The following is a 22,748-nucleotide window of genomic DNA, read 5'->3' as shown; positions in this document are numbered from 1 at the left end:
ACTAAAGGTAATTTGGCCACCATAAAGAGAGTTGAGTGCTGATGTTCTGAACGTTAGCCCTTCATCAGAGGCCATTAATTCGCTATAATGAAGGGTTAGTGCCGGAAACATCAGCACTCAACTCTCTTTATGGTGGCCAAATTACCTTTAGTTATCACCTCTGTTGATCAACCAACATTTTTTTGTTTCTTCTACCCACCGATGCAATACCACAGTTTCTTTAGAAACTAACCCCATTATCCATTACTTTTAAAATGATAATTTATGATTAACAGATCATTTCTGATGAAATACATTGTATGTCAACAGCAACAATGCATTCTTGCTTTTTTAACTGTACAGAAGGCAGCATGTTCGTCCATACAAAGGTAAAATTTTGGCAATGGTGTCAATGAATTATGTAAGCAGTGAGGAAATATGCTGCATGCTGTCACAGCTTACAGTGTACGTCACTGATATCAGCTCTAACATCAAAACTTTACCTTTAAATAAGCAGCAGCAGTACCAGTTCCAGGCTAAAATTGCATACATATATTTTTTTCAAAATATACACCTCTTTTTTCACAATACAAATTCAAATTTGTTTCAAATTTATTCTCTAAATAATCTAAATAATCTAGTATATAATGCCGCAACAGACTATTCAATGTTGACAGCTCCCTGTATCTAAAAGAATATTTCAATGACTGATGGTCTGACCAGACAAAGTTCATTTCATTATATAATTTGTGGGTCCAAGTTCAACTACTGATTGTCTCAAACTTTCCACTTGCTGGAACATTTATGTTTTCTGTCCATGGAGTGTTCAAGACAGTGACGTCAACTGAAACTCAATAATATTTATGCTGCCTTAATATGATTATCACAAGTCTTTAAGTTTGTTTTCATATCTAGTTGAAAGAACAACTTCACACCTCTGAGGTGTCATCACATCAAATAACACATCATCGTTCAACAGATCAATTGGTTCAACTTCATGGTTCTCGTATGGCTGCCAAATCTTCAGTTTTTTGGAAATCACTTCCCATGCCAGTGAATCTTTGCCATCCTTAGCAAGAAGTTTTGCAATGAGCATAACATCATCAAAGTCTGTTTGCCGCCCACTCCAGGCATCGTCATTTTCTAGATAGACATGTACCATTTCCTCTTCATAATCACACAGCTTGGCTGTTAGAAATCTAAAAAAAATATAATATAACATCATTATTATCACTACACCTACAGTATGTGGAATTGAATGGCTGGATAACCGCTTGAATCTGTAGTACATTATCAGTCACTTTTTGTTTTGTTTGGGTGGGAGGGGACTCACTCATGATTTGCTAGTATTTTCACATGTCACCTTCCATTCCTTCAAAACAAAACAAAAATCATATCCATGGCATACTTTTTCTGCCTGTTTCTGCCTGGTTACAAGCACGTTGTCCCTGAGTGTAACCATACCTTTTTACCCCAAAATGAAGCACAAACCAGCAGAAAAAGGCCAATGGCAACCTTTTTATGAAGAATTTGAAGGGTACATGGAATAAATCTGGCAAACCTGAGCCAAAAAAACAAACAAAACAAAACAGTAAAATTATGCTATTAAAATGCCTGTAGGCCAGTTATACAGCAAGTCCTTCAATATTTTAAAGCATAAATGGCACTAAGACCACTCAAGCAATGGTTCATGGTTGTCAAACATGATTATGAAAGAGTAAAAAACAAAAAGTTCAGTTCACCAGGTTTAGAAGGTCATCAGTGTTCACAACAAACTGTGGTTGGTGGATTTCAAATAAAACTTTTTACGCGGCTTTCTATTTTCCTAGGCTCACTGGTTGCTAGTGAAATTAAGATTGATGACAGGAATTCAGATTGAATTTTAAATAGCAATACGTTTATGTCACAAGTCCCCCCCCCCCCCCCCCACCCGCATCTTTATAAGGGAGTGGAACATGGGAATGAATGTGAAGTGCTGCCTTTTGGGATTTAGAAGAAAAACGTGTGCGTGTGCACTACAGTTTCGAGCGAGCAAGCAAGCGACAGGGGATGAGGCAGGTAAGGATGTGCAAAAGATGATCAAAAGTACTTTTTTGTAATCTTTCATATTCTCACATACACAAATTATCCCCTGCCCCACCCTCCGATAACATTGAGAAGCCCTAGCTTTTGAGCTTTCTTAAATTGATTTCTAGATCAAAATATAAACTTAGCCTCCACTGGTTCTTGCCCTATTTTATCATGCAGGCCAGAACAAGGCTGAGCAAGAATATTGTTCTTTGCAAAGTAAGGAAAACGGGAAACCTATGGTCTTAAAATCAGTGTGGGAGTCCTGTGGTAGACACCTAGCTGATAGCTGACCTCATCTTTGTAACATGTTTAGGATCTTTCCCCAACACTGGGTCATTGACCGTCTTCTTCATATCTTCTTCGTACTTTTTAATCTTCTCCTCTTTAGTTAGTTCAGGTTCTTTTTCATCTTTATCTTCCTTAGGTGCTTCTTTCAAACCCACAGCGACCGCCATCTCGTCCAAACCCTTCTGCCACGACTCCATTGCCCAAACATCACAGCCTAAAGCTGCCCTCCCAACGGCTGCAGACCACTCTAACATCACCTCAAACTGACTCTCTCTCCCAGTTATTTTCACCGCTCTTACAATGAGCTTTCTCATCGCCTCTTGGAAGGGCCAATAGTTGTACGAAATCTGCGGATTCTGCAGGAAAATTTTGCCGCGATCGAGCACTTCGTCCCATTTGCCTTGAAACGCTGCAATTTGAGCCAACGCAACGGATGCCTCCGGAAAACCACTCTTGGATAGCTTCCTAAAATAATCCTCGGCTTCTTTTGGTTTGCCATTCAATGCTAGTTTTTGACCTTCCGTTATCGCTGCTTCGCGTTCATCGCAGTCATCGAGTTCCATGACAGCAAATTTTACTTACTCCACCCCCCGGAGGAGAAATATTGTGAGATCCCAGAATTCTTTGCGTGCGCCTACAACATCCGCTCCGCTATCTAACGCACACTGAACGGTAATTTTGCACGCCTTTTCTAAAATTCAAAACAGGATAAATTATTTCATTATTTCTACTCCAAGCTAATTACATACACACTTAATAAAGGATGTTAAATTTTTGAAGACCCCCAAGTTTGATATATATTTTTTAAAGCAAAACTTATCTGTTCCGCCAACCGATAAGGCCCCCGCCGTTTTGGCGGATGAAGAAAAACGAGGAAGTAAATACTAGATTCAAACGGCAAGCAAATAATGACCCTTATATAACGTTAAAAAAAGTGACCAAAACGCTTTTTTTTAATTTCTCGATTGTGACTTGGATCAGTTCAGAAATTCAAACAACAACCAGACTGACTTCACTGAATCAGTCGTTTGTTTCAGAAGCATCTGTCAGAAACATCGACCACTATATAGTCTACTGAAAAGCTCTAATTTGAATGCAAGGTTGTCTGGTATTGCTCAATAGATTTCCCGGTAAATATAATGAGATGATTAAGTCGAAGTTCATCTTCCGGTATACGTCATGATAAGTCCGATTTATCTTGATTTATTGCAAACATGACTGAAGCATTTCCTTTATTAAATCGATTCCCATCACCTTTCCATTAAGCGACCGAATCGGAAAGCAGGCAAACAGACTTTCCGTTCTAAAAATATTTTGCATTATTGGAATCTGTTTTCGAGTTAGTTGCCTTTCAGTTTTTACGCGGATACACCCTCCTCGATAAAAATAAAACATAATTGTCACGTACCGTGTTCAGATCAGTTAACGGACCGCACTCCGTCTCAGCAATTTGGACATAAATATTTATGGATATTTGGCAAGCGATGACCAATAAATGAAAACTACACGGAAGCCGGAAAGCAACCAAAAGAAGAAGAAACTTTTGTACAGATTGGAACTGAACACGCACCTTATGTGCACTGTGGCAAAATAAACTCGAGCGCCTAATCATCATGCAAGTTTTAGCATATGTGCATGATTTTAGTATCAAGGTAAAACAATGTCGTTCCTTTCTGTGAAGAATTATACTTGCTATAAAACACGATTGCCATTTCAGAACACCAAAGAAAAACGTGAAGCAAGAGACGATGAGGGAGAAATCCAAACCACATCTTAACATTCTAAGATATTCCGCCGGTATAAAAAACTTCTGTCCCAGAGTTAACTCATCATTCAAACACGTTATATTTCATTGGTAAAACTCACTTTTTGAGCTCGAAACACACAAGTAAAGCACACTTTCATGTGTAAAATATAGTACGACTTTAGTAACCAACCGGAACGCGCGAGCATGTCTCATTTATGTTAACGCGTAAAAGTGACTCCAATCTGAGTCAGTTCAAATCAAATAAAAAAAATCCATGATTGACTTTTGTGCAATCGATCAGCTATCATAAAATGAATTGACCGATAACTATTATGGAGATCCTTCAGGCAACCAAGTGAAGGCCATAAGCCTTCAGTAAAAGTCGTTGACAGCGCTTTTCTCTGCGTCGAGCTGTGTACCAAACTCAGTTCGCCCACGAGTCCCTAATAGTTTGGCAAATTACGCGATGATAACATTCCAGGCAAAAGCAATCAAGTTAGAGCTGTAAGGGCAAGAAAAATCACCTTATTTACGTCCGGGAACGTGGTCATACGTTCAAAGAAAACTCAATCATTTGCGGTATTCTCAGGGTTTTTTTCAGTTTTTTTTTTTTACATATACAGTGTTTATGTTGAAGATCGCAGTGATAATCTTTTCTTTTTGGCATAATTAAGTAGCAATTTTAAGGGGGGAATTCACCCAAAACTGAAATTTTGCCTTCACTTTTATTTTGGTCAATGCCAAAATATACGTTTTTCTTTTTAACAAAATTAGCCATCATGAATGAAGGTTTCCCGTAAAGATAAAAAGCTAAAACTTTTCCAGAATGAGGAAGCAATAGTGAAGTCACGTGACATAAGCGCTCTATTGGATTATGGGAAGCATAGAAATTGTGTTACGACGATCACAAATGATTCCACAAGGTGTCGTGATGATTTGTGTTGAAGTTGTAGGCTGTTTAGGCTAACGAACAAAGCATGAATTCTACGGACGACGAGGAAGGTTTCCAGAGAAGCCATATAGAGGAGGAAATACTATCCTTACCCGCTCGACAAGTCCTAAGCTATGGGAAGGTGAAGGACTCGTTGTCGCTATGGTTAAACATGAAGGGCGCTTTGAAAAATTGGAAAGATGTGGCCGATCTACTGGGTTATAGGCCCGAACAAATTCTGGGTTACTACGCACATTTTGATAGGCCTGCATTGAAGTTACTTGAGGATTGGATATATGAAAAGAATGGCGTTATGCGAAAACTTGTGGAAGTATTTATCGAGCTTAAGTTGGGAAGCTGTCTGGAAGTGGTGCAGGAGTGTGTCAAAGGTAGGGCTGTAAAAGAATTTTGAATCCGTAGAAGTATTATTTTAGCTTGCGTTCATTGAATATCTGGGTTTCTATTTTGTATGATTTGGTTCAGTTGAAGTTGCTCGCTTTCGTGGATCCTGTAGAAGAGAAGAGAGCGCCATAAAAACTCAAGGTCACTGCGTGGCGTCGCAAAACCATTCGCGTGGAAAAGAACGTGCTCGTTTCATGCTTTCGTACGCAAGGAACTCAAGAACGTCCATTCGAGCCTTTTCTATCTTGATTTAACCACCGAAAGGCAGTCCATTATTTACCAGATAGATGAAACATTGCCTGAAGATTGTTTCAAAAGCGAGACGAGTGAAATTGTTGCAAATTATTTTATGAATAGCATGCATGTCAGCTTAATTCTTATATTCATCTGGCGTCCCACGCACTTTGAATTTTCCAAAAAACCCAGCTATTTTCAAGTCATTTTTGTATGGGTAAATTGATTATTAATTGTAGTAAGCGGAAAAGACACGACACCCTTTTTCAGCATATATTAATTATTTCTTTATATTTTTTCACGTTTTATTGAAATCTTTCTTTGCGCAAAGTGCTAATTTATGCATAATTCATGCTTTCCACATTTTTCTTCCAAACCAATATAATTGATTTGTTTCTTTTCCATTTGACTGTGCTTGTGGCTTGATGTATTAGAGGTAAATTTAAATACAGTTTTTGAATCTAAACGGCAAAGAATTTGGTTGAAATTCAATGAAGAAATCGGGTCAGGCGGTGGTAAAATTTTCAAGTTTATGTTTGTATTTTTGAATGCAAATGAAGTAGTTTTCACTTTTGAAAATACTCCAGTTACGTTATTAGTTGTTTTTGTAATGGGTAATGAAACTTTGATCTTTGATTCGTCTTCTCTTTTTTTGGAATCGTGTGCTCAAGCTAGTTACGGAAATATTGGGTAAAACGAGAATCCGTCTTGACCTATGTGAAGCGTAGTTCAAAAGTCCAACATTATCTTCCGGTGCTTTGGAGTATGGCGCGGCACGTATAACAATTATGCGCCTTTTCACGCGACGTTATGTTAATGTTTTTCGACTTTTATCGATGAAAAATCATTTAGCAAAATGTTTAAATTTTCTTTTCCCCTGAAAACTGTGTTTTTAATCCAGAAATAATTAATCCAGGGACCACAGTTGATGTATAATCGATTTGGCTACAGTATGTATATATCTTTGACTATCTTGCTGATGGTGGCTAATTTGTTTATAGTGCAACTAGCTTTAACCAGCTCATTTAGGAACCAAGTAACTCGATCTTATCCAAATTTATTCAGGAACTGTTGTCATAGATTTATAGTTCTAAGTTCTTTAGAACTGAAAATGACCTTTCAAACAATTTTTGCCTGAACTGACAAATAATTATGCCAGCACTTGACAAGTTTGCACGCTCAAAAATAAATGATCTTCATTTTGTAGCTGAATCTTTAAAAGCGAAAACTCAAAACAGTAATTATCATACATTACGTACATTCCCCATCGGAAAAATGAATAACCTGTTGGAGGCTGGACTGCTTTCAAGATCAGTCATTTCACAAAATACAGTATTAGGTGATAAAATGAAAGTCACCTTCCTTCCTTTTAGGGGGTTTATTGAGTTGATCTGGGCTTCTGAGAAATGTTTTCTTTCCGATCTGTTTGATAAACTGGACAAATTTCATTGAGAAATAATATTTATTAATACTTTTGTGTCTTAATTCATTCATAACTTTACAAGGGAAATATGTGTAGCTAAAATGAATTTTTGCATCATTGAGGATGATCAAATATTTCTTGTTTATTTATTCGATCATGCCGTGATGTGCATTTCCTTTCCACCTGTACCCACATTTGCTCTCTTGTTTTTAGAAATTAAAAAAAACTATAACAATTTATTTGGATTGCAGTTCAATATTTGGTTAGACTGGAATGTTATTGCTATCCACCCAGTAAAAAACCGTCATTGGAATATAAACATGCATGTAAACTTTTTTTTTTTTTTTTTTTTTTTTTTAATTTGCAAAACACAAAAACTGCTTACATTACTTACAATAGAGATCTCTTACACCACTAACATTACAATAACTCTACTTTCAAGATTCAACTTACATTACTTACATTACAATACTTACTCAACTTAAAATAGTCGGTACAATGCTTATTCTACTTACATTACAGCACATTACATCATTTATTGACAAAATAATTTTTTCATCGGTTTCCACTTACTTAAAATTTTATCGTGATGAGAAAAGTCACGTGCAAATTTTTCAATATTGTAATGAAACTTAACGTAGCTCTGTACGCCAGCGAAATCGGGTTCACGTCCCTCCATTTGCATTTGTATATGAAAAACTTGACTACTAAAATAATACAATTAATCGCATTCTTATAAGGCATACAGTTTGTATAGCCCAAGAGAACAGATTCAAGAGAAAATTCTATTTCAATGTCTGTTACCGACCAGATCCAATTTGCGAGGGCGATCCAGAGGTGGGATATCCGGTCACAGTACCAAAAAAGGTGCTCTATGGTTTCAGGTTTACTGTCACAAAAAAAGCAATTATCGTGATCCTTAATACCCATTTTCATTAACAATACATTTGTGGCAATAATTCTATGGAATATCCTATATTGAAAGCTTCTCAGCTTACTAGCACTCGTGCATAAGAAAGGGATACTGTAATAGGTAGACCAATCCTCTACAGGAGATGGTAGATATTTATTCCATTTACGCTGCACCTTAGTTGGCTGTGTGGCAACCGATTTTCGCAAAGCGTCATAAGTAAAGCTGGTCACCTTTTTTGTCTTAAATAACCTATCTATATTTTGGGATTTGACCACAGGTAACTGTTTACCAAACTCTCTAATCTTTGACTTCCATGAACTTGGAATTGCGCACATAATACCATAAGCTTGTAAAAAGGTACAAGTTAGGCTAAACTTATTAATCAATTTGGTTGGTGACATAAAAATGCCGGATTCGTCTACAAGATCATTGACGTAACGTAAATCTTTTTTGTACCACGACTTATAAAACACAGGTTTATTTTCTATCTTAATAAAGACATTATTCCATAGTGGCTGTGACAGAAGGTCACCGGCTTCTACAGTTTCCTGAACATAATCTGCCCATGATTCAACTACATTCCTCCAGAAAGTATTTGTCCCAAAAGAGCAAGCCAGGCGTGATAATGATCTTTTGTTTAGTAACCAGACATCATTCCAGTAAAGGTGATCGGAAAGCAGGAGCCTTTTCCAGTCTGCCTGATAATTTACGTCCCACACTTTCTTAACCCAGGAGATCTTCAGAGCCTTGGCAAATGATCGAATATCGGTCATCTTCAATCCCCCATCATCTACATCATTAATGATTGTTTTCCTTGCTATTTTATCACTCTTTCCATCCCAGATAAAGGAGAAGAAGAGTGTTTCTAATTCTTTAAGAAAAAAGGCATTTGGAGTAGGAAGTGTTGTTAAGAGATGAACAAATTTAGATACTGCGAGAGACTTAATTACCTGTATTTTGCCTATGATACTCAAAAGTCTCCAGGACCACGAGTCTAAAAGTTTTCTGACCTCCTGTAGCTTTATTTTGTAATTGTACTCCACTATTTGCTGGGTTTCAACAAAAAACGTTATCCCTAGGATGTCAAAAGGTTCATTAAATACCCATGCTAAATTTTTCTCCGGAAGTAATATGACCTTCGAGAATCTCTTACTACCCAGCCATACCGCCTTAGTTTTTTCTACATTCACCTTCAGACCTGAGCACTCTCCAAAGAGCTCCAAGGTGTCTAGGCATTGGGAGAGTGAAGTTTCAGTTCCATCTAAAAGGAAAAAAGTGTCATCCGCATACTGTCCAAGTAAAAATTCCTCATTATTAACAGTGATGCCCTTAATTTGACCGTTTTGTTTTATTGCATCTGCGAGAAGTTCAGCACAAATAATAAAAAGGTATGGTGACAGGGGGTCTCCCTGTCTAACACCTCTTGAGACCGAAAAAGAATTGGAGCAATGACCATTGTATAAAATGGAGCTATTAATATTTTTGTAAAAGGTTTTAACCCACCGCCTTATAGACTCTCCGAAATTAAAAAACTTAAAGGCTCCGTCAAGAAAGTTCCATTCTACCGAATCGAATGCTTTTTCAAAATCAATTAATAACAGTAAGCCCTCTTCGTTGTTAGAATTTAGTTTATCTATAATATCATAAATTAGCCTTGTGTTTTCGGCCATAGACCTGTTTTTTAAAAAGCCTTTTTGGGTGTGTGAAATGATGGATGGGAGAACCTTCTTAATACGATTTGCGACAACAGCTGAAGCTATTTTATAATCAACTCCAAGTAAAGATATCGGCCTCCAATTTTTCAGATAGAACTTTGTCTTATTTGGTTTAGGTAAGGTAGTTATAAGCGCGCTTCTCTGAGTGACCGACATTTCGCCAATGCTATATGAGAAATTAATTGAACGCACTAAATAATGGCTGAGGTCATTCCAAAAAAATTTATAAAATTCCACGGTAAAACCGTCCATCCCAGGACTTTTTCCATCACCCATAGCTTTTAGGGCATCTAAACATTCTTTAGCAGAAATGTTACCCTCACAAGAGTCCTTTTCTTCCAGAGTCAACTTCACCCTTATATTATCTTGATTGAAAAATGTGGCAGAATGATCAGCCCTGAATTCAGTTTTCCTGGAGGTATAAAGCTTTTCATAAAAACGCTCCTGCTCCCTAATTATATCTTTTTGGTCTGTGATTTCGGTAGCATCCTCTAAAACTAGCTTAGGAATTAATTTGTTTGTGTAATGTCTTTTCTCCAGATTCAAGAAGTATTTAGTGCTTTTTTCACCCCTAGTTATCCAATTAGCTTTTGACCTTATAACTATACCACGCATTTTATATATGCATGTAAACTTGCTTTTGGACCCTACCACTGTATGTAAATAGAATTCTGGTTCAATTTGTTCTCTAGTATAAGTTACTAGTGTACACATCTGAGTTGCTACGTAGATCATAAAAAGTACCACTATGTTGCTTGTGACGTTTTGGACATGTGAAATATTGCAGTGGTGTTATCATCATATACTGTATCACAAGCCACTCACTTGAAGCACCTTAATTCGCATGGAGAATGTATCACCATTTGACTAATTTTAAAACATATACATTGTATTTTTTTTAGAATATAAAGCAACATTGGCAAAGACCAACAAACCTGAAGAAGACGATGACGACTTGAATTCTACCATGAAGGAAAATGACAAAGAAATGTATAGACATGACATGGATACTTCGCTGTCCAGTGAAAGCAGCGTTACGACAGGAAGTCATGCAATGGTTTCATCAACAGACTTTACCACAGAGCAGGAGTCGTCCATACCATCGGAATACTCAACAACATCAAGTTTACCAGCTTCTGCAATGCACAGTGTGGATACAGAGAGTGGAAGTCTCAGTACTAAATATAGCAAGCATTGTAGTTGTGAAAAGCTTGGCAGTGGTGAAACTCTAGCGGTACCTACACAAAAACCAGAGTTTCTAAGGTCTGGGAGTTGGTCACCAACTGAGTCAGGATGTTTAGGTATACATCCAAGCTTTCTGGATGGCCAGAGAAATTTGTTGAACCGTTCTCTTTCTCAACCCAATGACTTGAAATCTAAGGCTGGTGTGGAGACAAAGAAAAAATCTCTTCGGAAAAAGATTATGAAATTTTTGAAGAAGTCTAAGCAACATAAGACGTCCTCTGTCCACTCTTCTGTGTCAGCGATCACTCCAGATTCAAGTCCTGATGCTTCAGCAGGTGTAGTGTGTACTGGCAGACACACTTACCATGAAGCAGCTGAAAAACCTTGTGAAAATTTGTCCCCACTCAAAGTGGAACCTCGACGGTCATCGCTGACAGACAGTTTAAGCTCCGGAGAATCCATGTCCTCCCCAGCATCACCAGGATACGAATCTGGATACATGTCATCAGAAGGTGTGTAAAGCGTCTTTCATCAGATATCCAAACACTGAGAAGTAGGTTGATAAAATGAGGTGCAACCAAATTTTTTTCAACAACTTTGAGGTGTTTGGATATCTGACGAAACACACTTTCGAGTGTTTGATATGGTTTCTCAAATGATCAATAATTCTTGGAGAAATTCCAGGTTAAAGTTGGCAAAATTTTATGGTAATTAGGAACACATATCCAAACCATGGCCATGGTAGCTTTTTCCTTTGTTTTCTCTTGATGAATTATTAATGAGTTTGAGAAGTGTAATTGAACGACAATTTGATGAGTACTTGTAATTGATTTTTTTCATGAACACTGGTTCTCATTTGTATAGTACTGTTTTCAATTGAGTGAATGTAAATGTTCACAAATGTAATTTGTCTACCCACGGAACACCAAAGAGCTCTCAAGGAACAAGTTAAAAGGTGGCCCTACATTCCAAGTCAAATTGGTACAGTATTTGGAAATGGGGTTTTTGTGGAGGAAGGAAAACCGGAGTATTGTCGAAAAACCTTCGGAGCAGTGACGAGAACCAATAACAAAGTGTCATCGAGTGTCATTGAAAGTTCAGTGTCATAGACATAACTTTCATGTATATTTTCAAAGTTTTCCCAATTTTTGGGAAATTTTTTAAAATACAAGTGAAAAAATATTATTTAATACTTACATGTAATTCTACTCGGCCTCGTGGGGTTACCTCCTACCTGTACACTAAGCCCCAACAGTGATCAGCATTAGAGTTTTCTGTGCAATGTCCATCACTTGTGTACACACAACATGTAAAGAACGGTGTGAAGAATATACTTAACAATTATAGTGCAAAATCACACGGAATATTGTCCGATACTTATCTGACGAGGCCATAGGCTGAGTAGGCTAAATTCGGGGGATATTCTGCAAGATTGAGTGGGATAATTGGTACACAGGGATTAAATAAAGCGCAGTTTTATTGTCGAAGAGCTGGAGACACTCTTGATTTTTCCATTTTCTCCCAGACACACAAAATTACTTGAATCGCAGAATATCTGTGGACTGTGGATGACGTATAATTATTTGGGCAATGATGCAGTGTGTTGAGTAATATTTGTTGAGTTTAGGGCTTTAAAGGTCACATTGTCTGAGTAAGGTATTTTAATTTTTTGTTGTTCCACAGGCCCATCTGTAAGTTATGACAAGTCCATCTCAATTATCCACTGTTTCGACTTGGAAGAAGAATCCTTCAAAACAGAGGTGCTTGAACTGTACCATCATTTCAATGAAGTACTGGGTTACAAGTGCCATTTGGACAAGCTAGAGATGCAAGTACCAGAAAACAAGTTCCGCTATGCACTGCGCAGAGTACATCATAGTGATTTTGTGTTTATATGTGTCTCGCCGGCGTTGAAAAGGATATTTGATTCCAATGTTGAAGAGATCAAGGATCATCTTGAAGGTACAGTGTAGGCAATAGACTAGTTCACAATATTTGTTCTCTCATTCTCCATATCTAGTGGTACAGTACCGGACAGAAAAAACCTAACAGGGAATGCCTTACTGTAAAATTAGGGAACGCAAAGTGGAACGCTTAGGGAACGCTAAGGGAACGCTAAGGGAATGCTAAAAATTACAGTACCGGACAAAAGAAACCTAACAGGAAACGCATAACTGGAACGCTAAGAGAACACTAAAAAAAAATAAGCGTTCCGCTTTAAGGGGAATGCGTTCTTGGGAACGCATTCTAGGGGCCCAGAAAATTCAGTGGATAGCTGCAAAAGATGATGCGTAAAAATGGCGCATGATAATCCATACGCGCGGCGAAAAAATTATCGGTAAAAAACACTAGAACAAACTCCAATAAGTGATCCTTCGTAAATGTGGACGCCATATTGTTTCCCGAAATTCATTTGGATAGTTTCCGCTGGCCAACAGTACTGCTTATCTGAGAAAATCGCACAACAATCGGATCTTGGACCGGATCTTGTAAACAAGGTGTGGTTCGATGTGTTGAAGGTGCTTTTGTGGCTTGAATGCTCACTAATCTCCTACTTCTGCTTCATTACACGTGGCTTCAAATGAGAAGAGATGAATTATTTTACATTCAGAAAAACTGTTTAGGCTTCAGAACGTAGTGGGAACTGTGCGAAGAGCCTGTTATCCTGATGTATGATGATATATTTTGCCGTACGACAATGCATCCGTAGGCAATCCACTTTGGATGTAAGTTGAGATTTATCGCTTCCTAAAAGATTTCGATTTACAGGATTATTAAAACAGGTTGTTGAAGTATTTATTTTAAGAATAGTTTAGCGTGTACTATCGCACATGTGAAGTACAGGTAGAACCCAAAGCGCAAAGTAAACAACAATTAAACAGATCGATTCGCAATAGTTTGTCCCACTTCAGGCCCGATTTTTTTTTCGTACAGTACTCGCCTGACGCTTCGATGTTCCAACATGCCAGCAGAGCAAAGGCAAGTTCAATCAAAAAAGGTTCATTGTTTCCTCGCGTCTGATCTGTTCATCGGTGAAATTAAAATATCAGATGAGAATTTTTTTATTTCGTCCCGTGCGTGGTTAAATTTGTCATGGAGATTCTCTCTTTGATTAAAACGTCGAATAGGAAAAGACTTAATACTGGTATGTGCCCTTCCCTAATTTCATTGGCTATCTGGAAATCATTCCTTTTGAGTTGATGTAAATTTACAATCCGTTGTCTGGCATAAAGCGAGAGTTTGCCTATCTTTCCAACCAACACAAATGTCGTTTTGGGCACTCTAGACCACAAAAGTGTCAGAAGGAGCGCGTTCCTGAAGATAATTAGCTGAACGCGTTCTCTCTAGCGTTCCATTTTAAACTGAAACGCTTGTAGAACGCTTAGGGAACGCAAAGCAGAACACTTTAAGAACGCGTTCAGCGCAGCGTTCTCTGTTAGGTTTCTTCTGTCCAGTACTGTATGTTAAGTGCCATATAGAATAGAAGCCCGTGAACTCAAACTCTGGAAAACTGGAACTCTCTGCTAACTCAAACAACATCTGATTTCTCCTGGATTTAACCCCATTTTGTCTAGTCATAAGAATACTATCAGCTAACACTACAGTAGCGCCTGGAACTATTGACCCATCGGGACTAGGGCATACCTCGTCTTTACCGCGGGTAGTGGCCGCGCGTCCACCTAGGTGAAAACACGGTCATTCCACGGTGAAGACGAGGTACAGTGTGCCGCGGTAAATTTGCTGCGGGCGAAAAGACGAGGCGTGCCGCGGGAAAGGACAATGGGGACTGGTTGCATTTCTAAAATAAGCGTTAGCGTGAGTGAAGACATTTATACTGCAAGTGTGCGAGGTGCGAAGAATCGGTGCTTAATCGAAGGAGTAATTTGAAGTCAAAATGGCGTTGGGTAGTTTGCGTAATAATTCAAATATTGAAATCCTGAATCTTTGCCTCGACAAATGTTTGTATTCCGTCTTTTCAGAGATAATAAAAGTAACTTACAAACTCACACTTGAAAGAAGCTTGTTACATGTATCTCCTAGGGTACATGTATGTTAAATATGCAGTGAAATACGTGTACGTTGATTTACCTGCTTTAATTTTTAAACACTCAGTGTAAGTTTACGAAAGAGAGTTCGCTGAATTGTCATAAAAAATCCCTTTTTTAAAATTTAGTTTTCTTAATTTGTTCATTCCGTTAGAAGCGACGGGGCAAACGTCTTGTAAATTAACCGGTCAGTGTAAAATGCAGACTGCAGACTGCAGACTGCAGACTGGGGGTAAAATGCAGACTAAATTATAAAGACTATCTTTTTAAAGTTACAGTCAATCCAGGTCACGCATGAACAGTAATTCCAAGAATGAAATGAACATTCGAATTTCTCTTTGTAATGTCCGACGTGTGAATGAAATGTTGGACATCTCTCTGGAAGTCGTTCCGAAAAAGACGCATTAACTGAAAAAAAGATTCAAAATACTTGGGAAACAATTGTTATTCTTGAAATATTCAATTTTGCAATGTAAAAAAAATTCATAGCTTTATACTGTCAATAAGCTAGGGAAATTTATAGGGGAACTCTGAAATCTTGTTGGCGATTTTGAAAACTGACATGCAAATTTCAAAACTCCGTTCAAATTTCAAAAATATCGTTCACGCGTGACCTAGGTTGACTGTAAAACACTCGAAGTGATTTTGGTCTGTATAGAAAATTAATAAGTAAGTGTAGAATTCCAAAAAGATACATGTAGCGTTGTTAGCGAAAAAGGAATTTGAGGCTTGCGAAAAAAACTCAGGATTTCATTGCGTGACTTTTGGGGACGGCGCCCTACTTCTTTCAATACTTTCAAAAATTATTTCTCCAGGAATTCGCTTCGAAATAAAGAGAAATACCGGTCAACAAGATATTTAAATGTTTAGTTTTGAAAAAAAAATGCATTTGACGATGTGCTTTCGAAATATATCGGTGAATTTTAAAGTGCGCGGATGGATGCATTTTACTACCGTCCGCTGTGTATTAATTATGTTGTAAACAAACCGAGTACAGAAAACTCAAAAATTCGTATCTCGGTAAATATATGTCCTATCGAGCTCATTTTTGTCTCTATAGAAAGCTGAGTAGATGTAGAAATCAAATATGAAAAGATTTCTGTTGCGCAGATAACGAGAAAGGAATTTAGCGCTTGCGAAAAAATCGTAGAAAATGAAAACAGATCGCATGGTTTAAAATGAATGAATACTTTTCGGGATACAACCAGCCCAACCGAACAAAATTTAATTTAATTTAGTCTGCATTTTACCCCTAGTCTGCAGTGTTCAGTCTGCATTTTACCCCTAGTCTGCATTTTACCCCCAGTCTGCAGTCTGCAGTCTGCAGTCTGCATTTTACACTGACCGGTAAATTAACCGTAATTTGCATAGGAGCAAGTTTGACGTTTGTTTTGCACTTGTGGGAACCGCTGCTTCTGATTCGTCAGCCTTTTTTGTACGTGCCCGACCAAACAGCTGCTAAAAATATCTCCTGAATTTTAGAGCAAGCTTGTGTTCTAAAAAATCGGATGTTGAGAGGGAATATTATTCTTGTTGCAGTGCCAAGTTCATTTTAAAAGAAAGAGGTTTAAAATAGACTGTAGACACAAGCGACAAAATTTGCGAAGTTGACACAAGGGTTTCAAGTTACAATAACATCGTCACGCGCAAACATATGTTTTATAATCCGTAAATTTCGTGGGTCAGTTTTTTTCCTTTTGCTTCTCCTAACTTCAAATTGAAATAACTTGGCAAAAAATACAAAGTAAACAGCGGACTAACATTCTGGAACACTGCCGTGTTGCATCAAACAGCTTGTCACGTCAGGAGTCCGAGTGACAATGACCGACAATGTGTTGGATACGCAATTATTCGGGCGCTGAGTGGCACAAAACATGCCGAAATATTATTTGTTTTCAATTTATAAATGATTTTAAAAGGTCCTGCAAACGGAACTCCACAAACTGTGTCGAAAATTCAAGTTTGCTTGTTTTTTCTTGGGCAAATCTGCACGCTTCGAAGCTTCGATAGTGAACATTGCGCATTGTCCACAAGAAGTCTTCAAATATTTTGGGTATACCGAGTTTTGAGATATTAAATCAGAATCTTCCTCAAAGGATTTTTCAAATGTGGTCGGATACTCGAAAACGGATTCTCGTTTTCTTCAAATGATTCAAGCCTTCAAGGGCCGAGAATCGTATGTGTATCGCACATGATCGTCATTCCTAGTTAATGTTCTTTGGTGTGATTTTGCCATTAGAAGCTGACGAACCAAAACACAAGGCAAAGGAGACAAAAGCGTATTCAAACTCTACCGCGTCTTTTCTTTACCAAGGTTTTACCTGGGTGAACTTTCCCGCGGCAACTTTGGAGCCATACTGCAACCGAACCGAGGAAAAAAAACGTCCTACTGAGGGAATACCGAGGGAAACCCGCGAGTAGGTCCCGCGGCAACGACGCGGCAAATGGGTCTATAGTTCTAGGCGGTACTGTAATTCAAGGTTAACTTGAACTAATTTTACTAATATGTGTGTAACTCCAACTCAAATATGTCAGTCCATAAAGCTCAAAATGTCGAAGCATACGTCAATACCAAGGACTATAAAGTTAAACTTCGACTTACATAGCTAATTGTTTATCGCTTAGTAAAATAATCTCCTATAAAAGTATCCGTGCAATACCCAAACCTTCAAACAAATTGATCGAAAATGGCGAATGAACTATTGTCAGCATTGCCACACTTGGATTAATTTTGTTTGCAATTTGCATGCGTGCTGCTTTCGTTTGTTTTCCTCAAATATTTTTCATCTTTTGTATAACAAATGAAACTTTTTTGTTTTGCAGAGTGTCAAATTATAGCGTTTGTTCAGTATTCAAACATAATAATTTCCTTTATCTTCGCCAGAACTACAAACAACACTGTCCGCATGGCCTGCTGCAATTGAAAAGGCTCTGTGCGAATGATTTGCATCTTTTCGATTTTCATGTGTCTGAATTTTCTCTTGCGGGTCTTCAATGCGTTCTGCTCCTGCAGTTCATGGGTGCCAATTTTTATACTTTATAGAATTCAGGCGGTACTGTTAGTCTGAAATGTCAGCCGTCTCCTCCCCCTAACCCACAGGGGGCGCGGGAAAGAGAGATGTGGTATCTATTTTAATTAGGTAAGAACCAATCAAAAACTACCTACCATATTCGCAAAAGTACGTGACGTCACCGGACGGCATTATAACGCTCGGAATTCAGACGTCTCTCTCCCGCGCCCCCTGTGGGTTAGGGGGAGGAGACGGCTGACATTTCAGACTAGCGGTACTGTATGGTGGACTATATTTTGATATTACAAAAGCAATTAAAGCACTGATCGCTCATGGTCCACGGAAGGTTAACATGCCAAGGGCAAATCATCTTGTGCCTATGCTTTTCAGATTTTTACATTAATACATAGCCTGGGCATGTAATTCAGTTCTGAGCAGTCCATCTTAGTTATTCATTTGTAGCAGTCTGGTAAACTTGTCAGAATTTGAGCTCCTTTTCATAGTTTTTCATCATTCGCTTTTTTTTTTCTGCTAATGTGTATTGCATGCTGTACATCTAGCACCAAGAACACTTGAAGTCTGAAATGTGTGAGTCAGAATGTGAGTTCTTCATTTGCTAGTGATCTTGTTCACTGACACTTGCGAAACCATTTATGAATCTTTCAGATGATTCCAACTGCATGCTGCGATTTGAGTCTGATCTGATCCTAAGCGACATTGCCAATCACAGTGGTAACAGAAAAGGAAGGTTCATGACCATTGTCTTGAAAGGATCTTCCAAACACGATGTGCCCTACTTCTTGGCATCATACTGGACGTATAGGTGGCCAAAGGATGAAAGGAGAATGCGGTGTATAATTGAAGAGCAGCCTGAGTTCCTGCCTGCTCCAGTTTCATGTGTCAAGACTGATCCACTCTCCCAGGTTGTTACACCAGCAGAAGTTCTCTAATTTTATGAGGTTTGTATGTTCTGTCTGAGTAAAGAGTGTTTTTTTAGCCAGCCTAATCAGTCTGCCACCCCCCCCCCCCCCCCGCCACCCATGTGTTAAGGAAGTACTTCTTAGTCAACTGACAAAGTGCCAATGCTGACTTGACATGATGTTTCCATTGGAACAAAATTTGGAGTTTCTTACCTTTTTTTGAGAAATTTTAATATAATGTATTTTACATTTTTAACTACGTGTATTATTGGTTTTGATAATTTTTGAGTCTATTTGAAGTTTTGGAGAAACTGAAAAATCCAAGATGGTGCGTGTGAAGAATCATTAGGGGCCTCAGCAGTGAGGGCGACGAAACTACTAAAAATGTAACCTGAAAATCAAGTTTGTGTTCTTTCTACTAACTTGAAAAAATTCCACCTTATTTAATTTGCATAATGCAGCCAAACTATCCAGGAGCAGAATTGGTAGGGGCTGTTTTTATGTTCAGAAAGAGATTTAGGAAAATTGCGCTTGTGTTCAAGTTCTCCATAAAACCTGTACTTTGATTATTTCCCATTGTTGATTTGCAGAGGATGGGAACTTAAGAAATACATGTACATGTATGCCAATGTGTATTATACATCTATAACGCACATGCAGAGCCATTGTGTTTCTCATTAAAACTATTGTTTCTGTCGTTCTTGTTGCCATTGTCATCGTTGCTGCTTAAAGGGGAAGTATCATGGGGGTTTTGATATCTTTTGTTAAGAATGATGAAAATTAGACCTTCAATCAGCTGCAAAATAATTCTAGAATAACGAGAGGAAAGAAATCAACTCAATTCTTGAAAGAAACAACTTGTGATCTGTTCTAGCGCATTTTGGAAACAAAAATGTGAGAACTTGAAAAACATTAGCCTAATAGTTTTCAAGTTTCAATTGAGACCGGCCTACCCTGTCTCTGGCCAGAGGCACTAATCGACAGTTTTATTATACTGGGGTGATAACTTTAAACAAACTTGACAATTACTTTGTTGCTTCTGCTAACAGTCAAACATTTTTGGGTTTCGAAATGACAGCAAATTTTCGTGATACTTCCCCTTTAATGTCCCTAATGACCTAATTCCCAAGTCCTATGACATCATTGTCCCATTTTGCAGACAACAAAGGGAACTGTTTGAGTTTTGGATGTACTATTCACCCTGCAGGTTCATCTAAAGTCACTTTTTGTCAGTTAATCTTAAAAGTAGGTCCTCTATACATGTATACCACATTGTGATATTCCTCTTGTTCTGTCCACCTAACAGCAATGAAGCTTCATCTATGATATACAGCAGTCTCACTATTATTGACGTGGAGGAAGAAGCAGTGTACATACAGTAGCACAGAGCTGGCCACGGTGTAACCTTATCTGCAAGATATTTAAAAAATAACTTAACATGCAATGCACTGTAGCACTGTTGAATGTCTAAGAGGTTTTTGGGTTATAAAATAGAGTGGTTTTCAATATTTTCATCAATCACTCTGGCCAATCACAACAGACACATCAGCGCAGTTAGCCTATCAGAATGTGATGCAAAATTATGTAAGCAGCATCAAGTACTGGAAAATGCGTGCAAGCAAGTTGCAATTGGTGTCAATAATTTTTTCTTCTTGTTGATTGAGAAATTGGCATGGATTTTGCTTTCCAGTCTCAGATTGCAGTAAAGCAGAGCCAATTGAAAATCAGTCTGATGTACGGTTCTGTTGCATGTGATAAATAATAAGGGAACTGGTCATAGTAAGTTTGTTCGAAGGGACCCACCTTGTCTGGGGTAGGGGGTTTATCGAAGACATCACTCATCTTATGAACATTACAGACAAACTTTTATTGGCTTTGAGTTGACACAGAATTAATAATAATTATTCAGCGACACTTTATGGCAAGGGTCAGCATTGCTAGGTAAACAAGAAGTGTGAGATTTGAATTTCATTGTCATTTTTTACTGCTGAATAGAGGGGTGGCTTGCACCTTTTGGGGTTCAGGAAAGAGGGGGGTGCAAGAAGAGACCACTGTCTGTTTTGTGGTTTGGTGGGTCCTGTTCGAGTATAGTAGTTTTGACCACTTCCCTAAGGTGTAAAAAGTTGGAGTGTTCAACGTTACAAATGGGCTTTCAGATTGTTGTGGATATGGAAGTTCATACAATTGCATGTCTCCAAAATTCCTTTTAATAATGACAAATTTGCAGCAGCAAAATATGAAATGTGAATGGCACAGTATAACCAAAAGCACACATGCATAACAATCATGTAAATAATATCACGTGTATAACCCATAACATTTTTTTAACATTTAGAAATACCTAGTAGTATAGTTTTTAGTTGCTCTCTTTCTAGTCTTTGGAGTAGAAGTGTAGCAATGTTCATCATTTTTTAAACAATACATGCAGTATGTTAAGCTGCAAACTGCAAGACGAGGTTATGTGCTGTCCAGGTCAATTTATAAATATTGGCCTTTAGTTCGCTGATACTGTTTTTACTTGAATTATTGATGCCTGTGTGTTTTTTTCAAACTTGGTGCATTAGAAGAAGCATTTATTCTTAAAAGGCATTCAATCATTGTTTATGACAAATGTTAAGAATTTCAGTGACCGCATATTGAATCTGTAAGATGTTTCAATGGGAGCTCTATAATCATCAGCTACAATGGTGTTTGAAAAATTATTTGAATTTGTTACCACCCTCAGAAGCAGCGTGCATAATTAACCAGGATTACTTAAACCTCCCAATTTAGTCGTGTGCCAATCAAATTGACATTTCAACGCCACCCTCTCCCATCCCCTCTCCCCACCCTACCTTGCGGCAATCTCCCGGCATTTGCTTCTTCTTGTGGACAAATTTTCAGCACATGCAGAAATAGAAATAGATTTGTTAATGACATCTTCACAAACTATTTTTAACCCCGTTTTTAAGGAGCAAAATGCAAAAGCCTGTCCTTGAAAAATGCCTCAACTCTCCAAACCAGGAACACCCACGTGCAAATTACATAAATGCAGTTCAAATTCCCCAGCCTGATAACATTTTCTTATCCCCAGGCTCAGTATATGGTCAATTCTCCGGGTGGAGGGCAGGGGTGTTGAAGGTTCAAATTGATCAGCGCACTACTATCCTCACAAATGTAAAGTTTGTCACAAGTCAAGTTGTGAGGAGAAAGCGGCGGTAAAACTTCTGTTGACCTTGCTTACTCAGTTGGTCCATGTATTAGGGAAAAGTGGAATCGGTTTTTGTTTTTCTTTGTTTACAAGCTTATGTGTTTATAACACAACCGTTATGTCCCCAATACAGACCCCGTTTGAGGTTGACCACTAAAGTTTAGGGGTAAATTTTATATACATGTACTCACTGGACGTAGTGTTCTGATAGTGCTTGATTAGTTGTGTTGTGTATTTTGTAGATAGTTTGTGAATAGTATTTGAAAATTAGCAGTGACTACCTTTTAATCCATAATTTCCTTGTACATATTTTATTTCGTCTACAGTAATGTAACCATTAAGAGCATAACTTAGATCACGTAGATGGACTCTTGCATGTGTTTAGAATTGGTAAGTTTTCATGCAATGCTGTATATGAAACACGAGGAGGAGTGTTTTGTCCGATTTCCAAACACCGTGCCAAAGTTGTTAAACTGCCAACAAAGTGTTTGGGGATCGGATAAAACATTCTTTCAAGTGTTTGATATACTGTAGCTTCTCAAATCATTAATAATTCTTGGAGAAATTCAAAGCAAAAGTTCACCAAATTTTATGATAGTTAAGGTCACTTTTCCAAACCTCCTTCACGTTAGGGATATCTTTTGTTTTCCATTCTTGGATTATTGATGAGTTTGATTTTACTCTATATCAAACA

General features: G+C 38.0%; 2 protein-coding genes across 2 annotated transcripts; one reads left to right on the top strand and one right to left on the bottom strand.

The window, feature by feature from the left end:
• Positions 1-837: 837 nt before the first annotated feature.
• Positions 838-2,972, bottom strand: LOC146479367 (uncharacterized). The gene is made up of 2 exons (XM_085111007.1): positions 2,341-2,972; positions 838-1,178 (listed from the first exon to the last, which is right to left on the bottom strand). Exons 1-2 carry the CDS (start codon positions 2,898-2,900, stop codon positions 863-865), a joined length of 876 nt encoding a protein of 291 aa, XP_084967133.1. The 5' UTR covers positions 2,901-2,972; the 3' UTR covers positions 838-862.
• Positions 2,973-4,962: 1,990 nt separating this feature from the next.
• Positions 4,963-20,368, top strand: LOC146479366 (uncharacterized). The gene is made up of 5 exons (XM_085111004.1): positions 4,963-5,404; positions 10,605-11,399; positions 12,571-12,849; positions 18,611-18,903; positions 20,171-20,368. The coding sequence occupies exons 1-4, from the start codon at positions 5,062-5,064 to the stop codon at positions 18,892-18,894; spliced, it is 1,701 nt and encodes a 566-aa protein (XP_084967130.1). The 5' UTR covers positions 4,963-5,061; the 3' UTR covers positions 18,895-18,903; positions 20,171-20,368.
• The last annotated feature ends 2,380 nt before the right edge of the window (positions 20,369-22,748 follow it).

Source organism: Pavona decussata, unplaced genomic scaffold (assembly GCF_977016875.1).
Source record: "Pavona decussata unplaced genomic scaffold, jaPavDecu1.1 SCAFFOLD_59, whole genome shotgun sequence".
NCBI lineage: Eukaryota > Metazoa > Cnidaria > Anthozoa > Scleractinia > Agariciidae > Pavona > Pavona decussata.
Note: the sequence above shows the minus strand (reverse complement) of the source record. Positions and strands in the feature narration are given on the sequence as shown.

What these genes read in the sequence shown, in the direction of transcription:
- LOC146479367 (XM_085111007.1), bottom strand. Translation starts at nt 2,900, where the DNA reads ATGGAACTCGATGACTGCGATGAACGCGAAGCAGCGATAACGGAAGGT. An exon ending in AAACATGTTACAAAGATGAG is followed by an intron (nt 1,179 to 2,340) that starts GTCAGCTATCAG and finishes TATTTTTTTTAG; the next exon opens with ATTTCTAACAGCCAAGCTGT.
- LOC146479366 (XM_085111004.1), top strand. Translation starts at nt 5,062, where the DNA reads ATGAATTCTACGGACGACGAGGAAGGTTTCCAGAGAAGCCATATAGAG. An exon ending in GGTGCAGGAGTGTGTCAAAG is followed by an intron (nt 5,405 to 10,604) that starts GTAGGGCTGTAA and finishes TATTTTTTTTAG; the next exon opens with AATATAAAGCAACATTGGCA. An exon ending in TGGATACATGTCATCAGAAG is followed by an intron (nt 11,400 to 12,570) that starts GTGTGTAAAGCG and finishes GTTGTTCCACAG; the next exon opens with GCCCATCTGTAAGTTATGAC.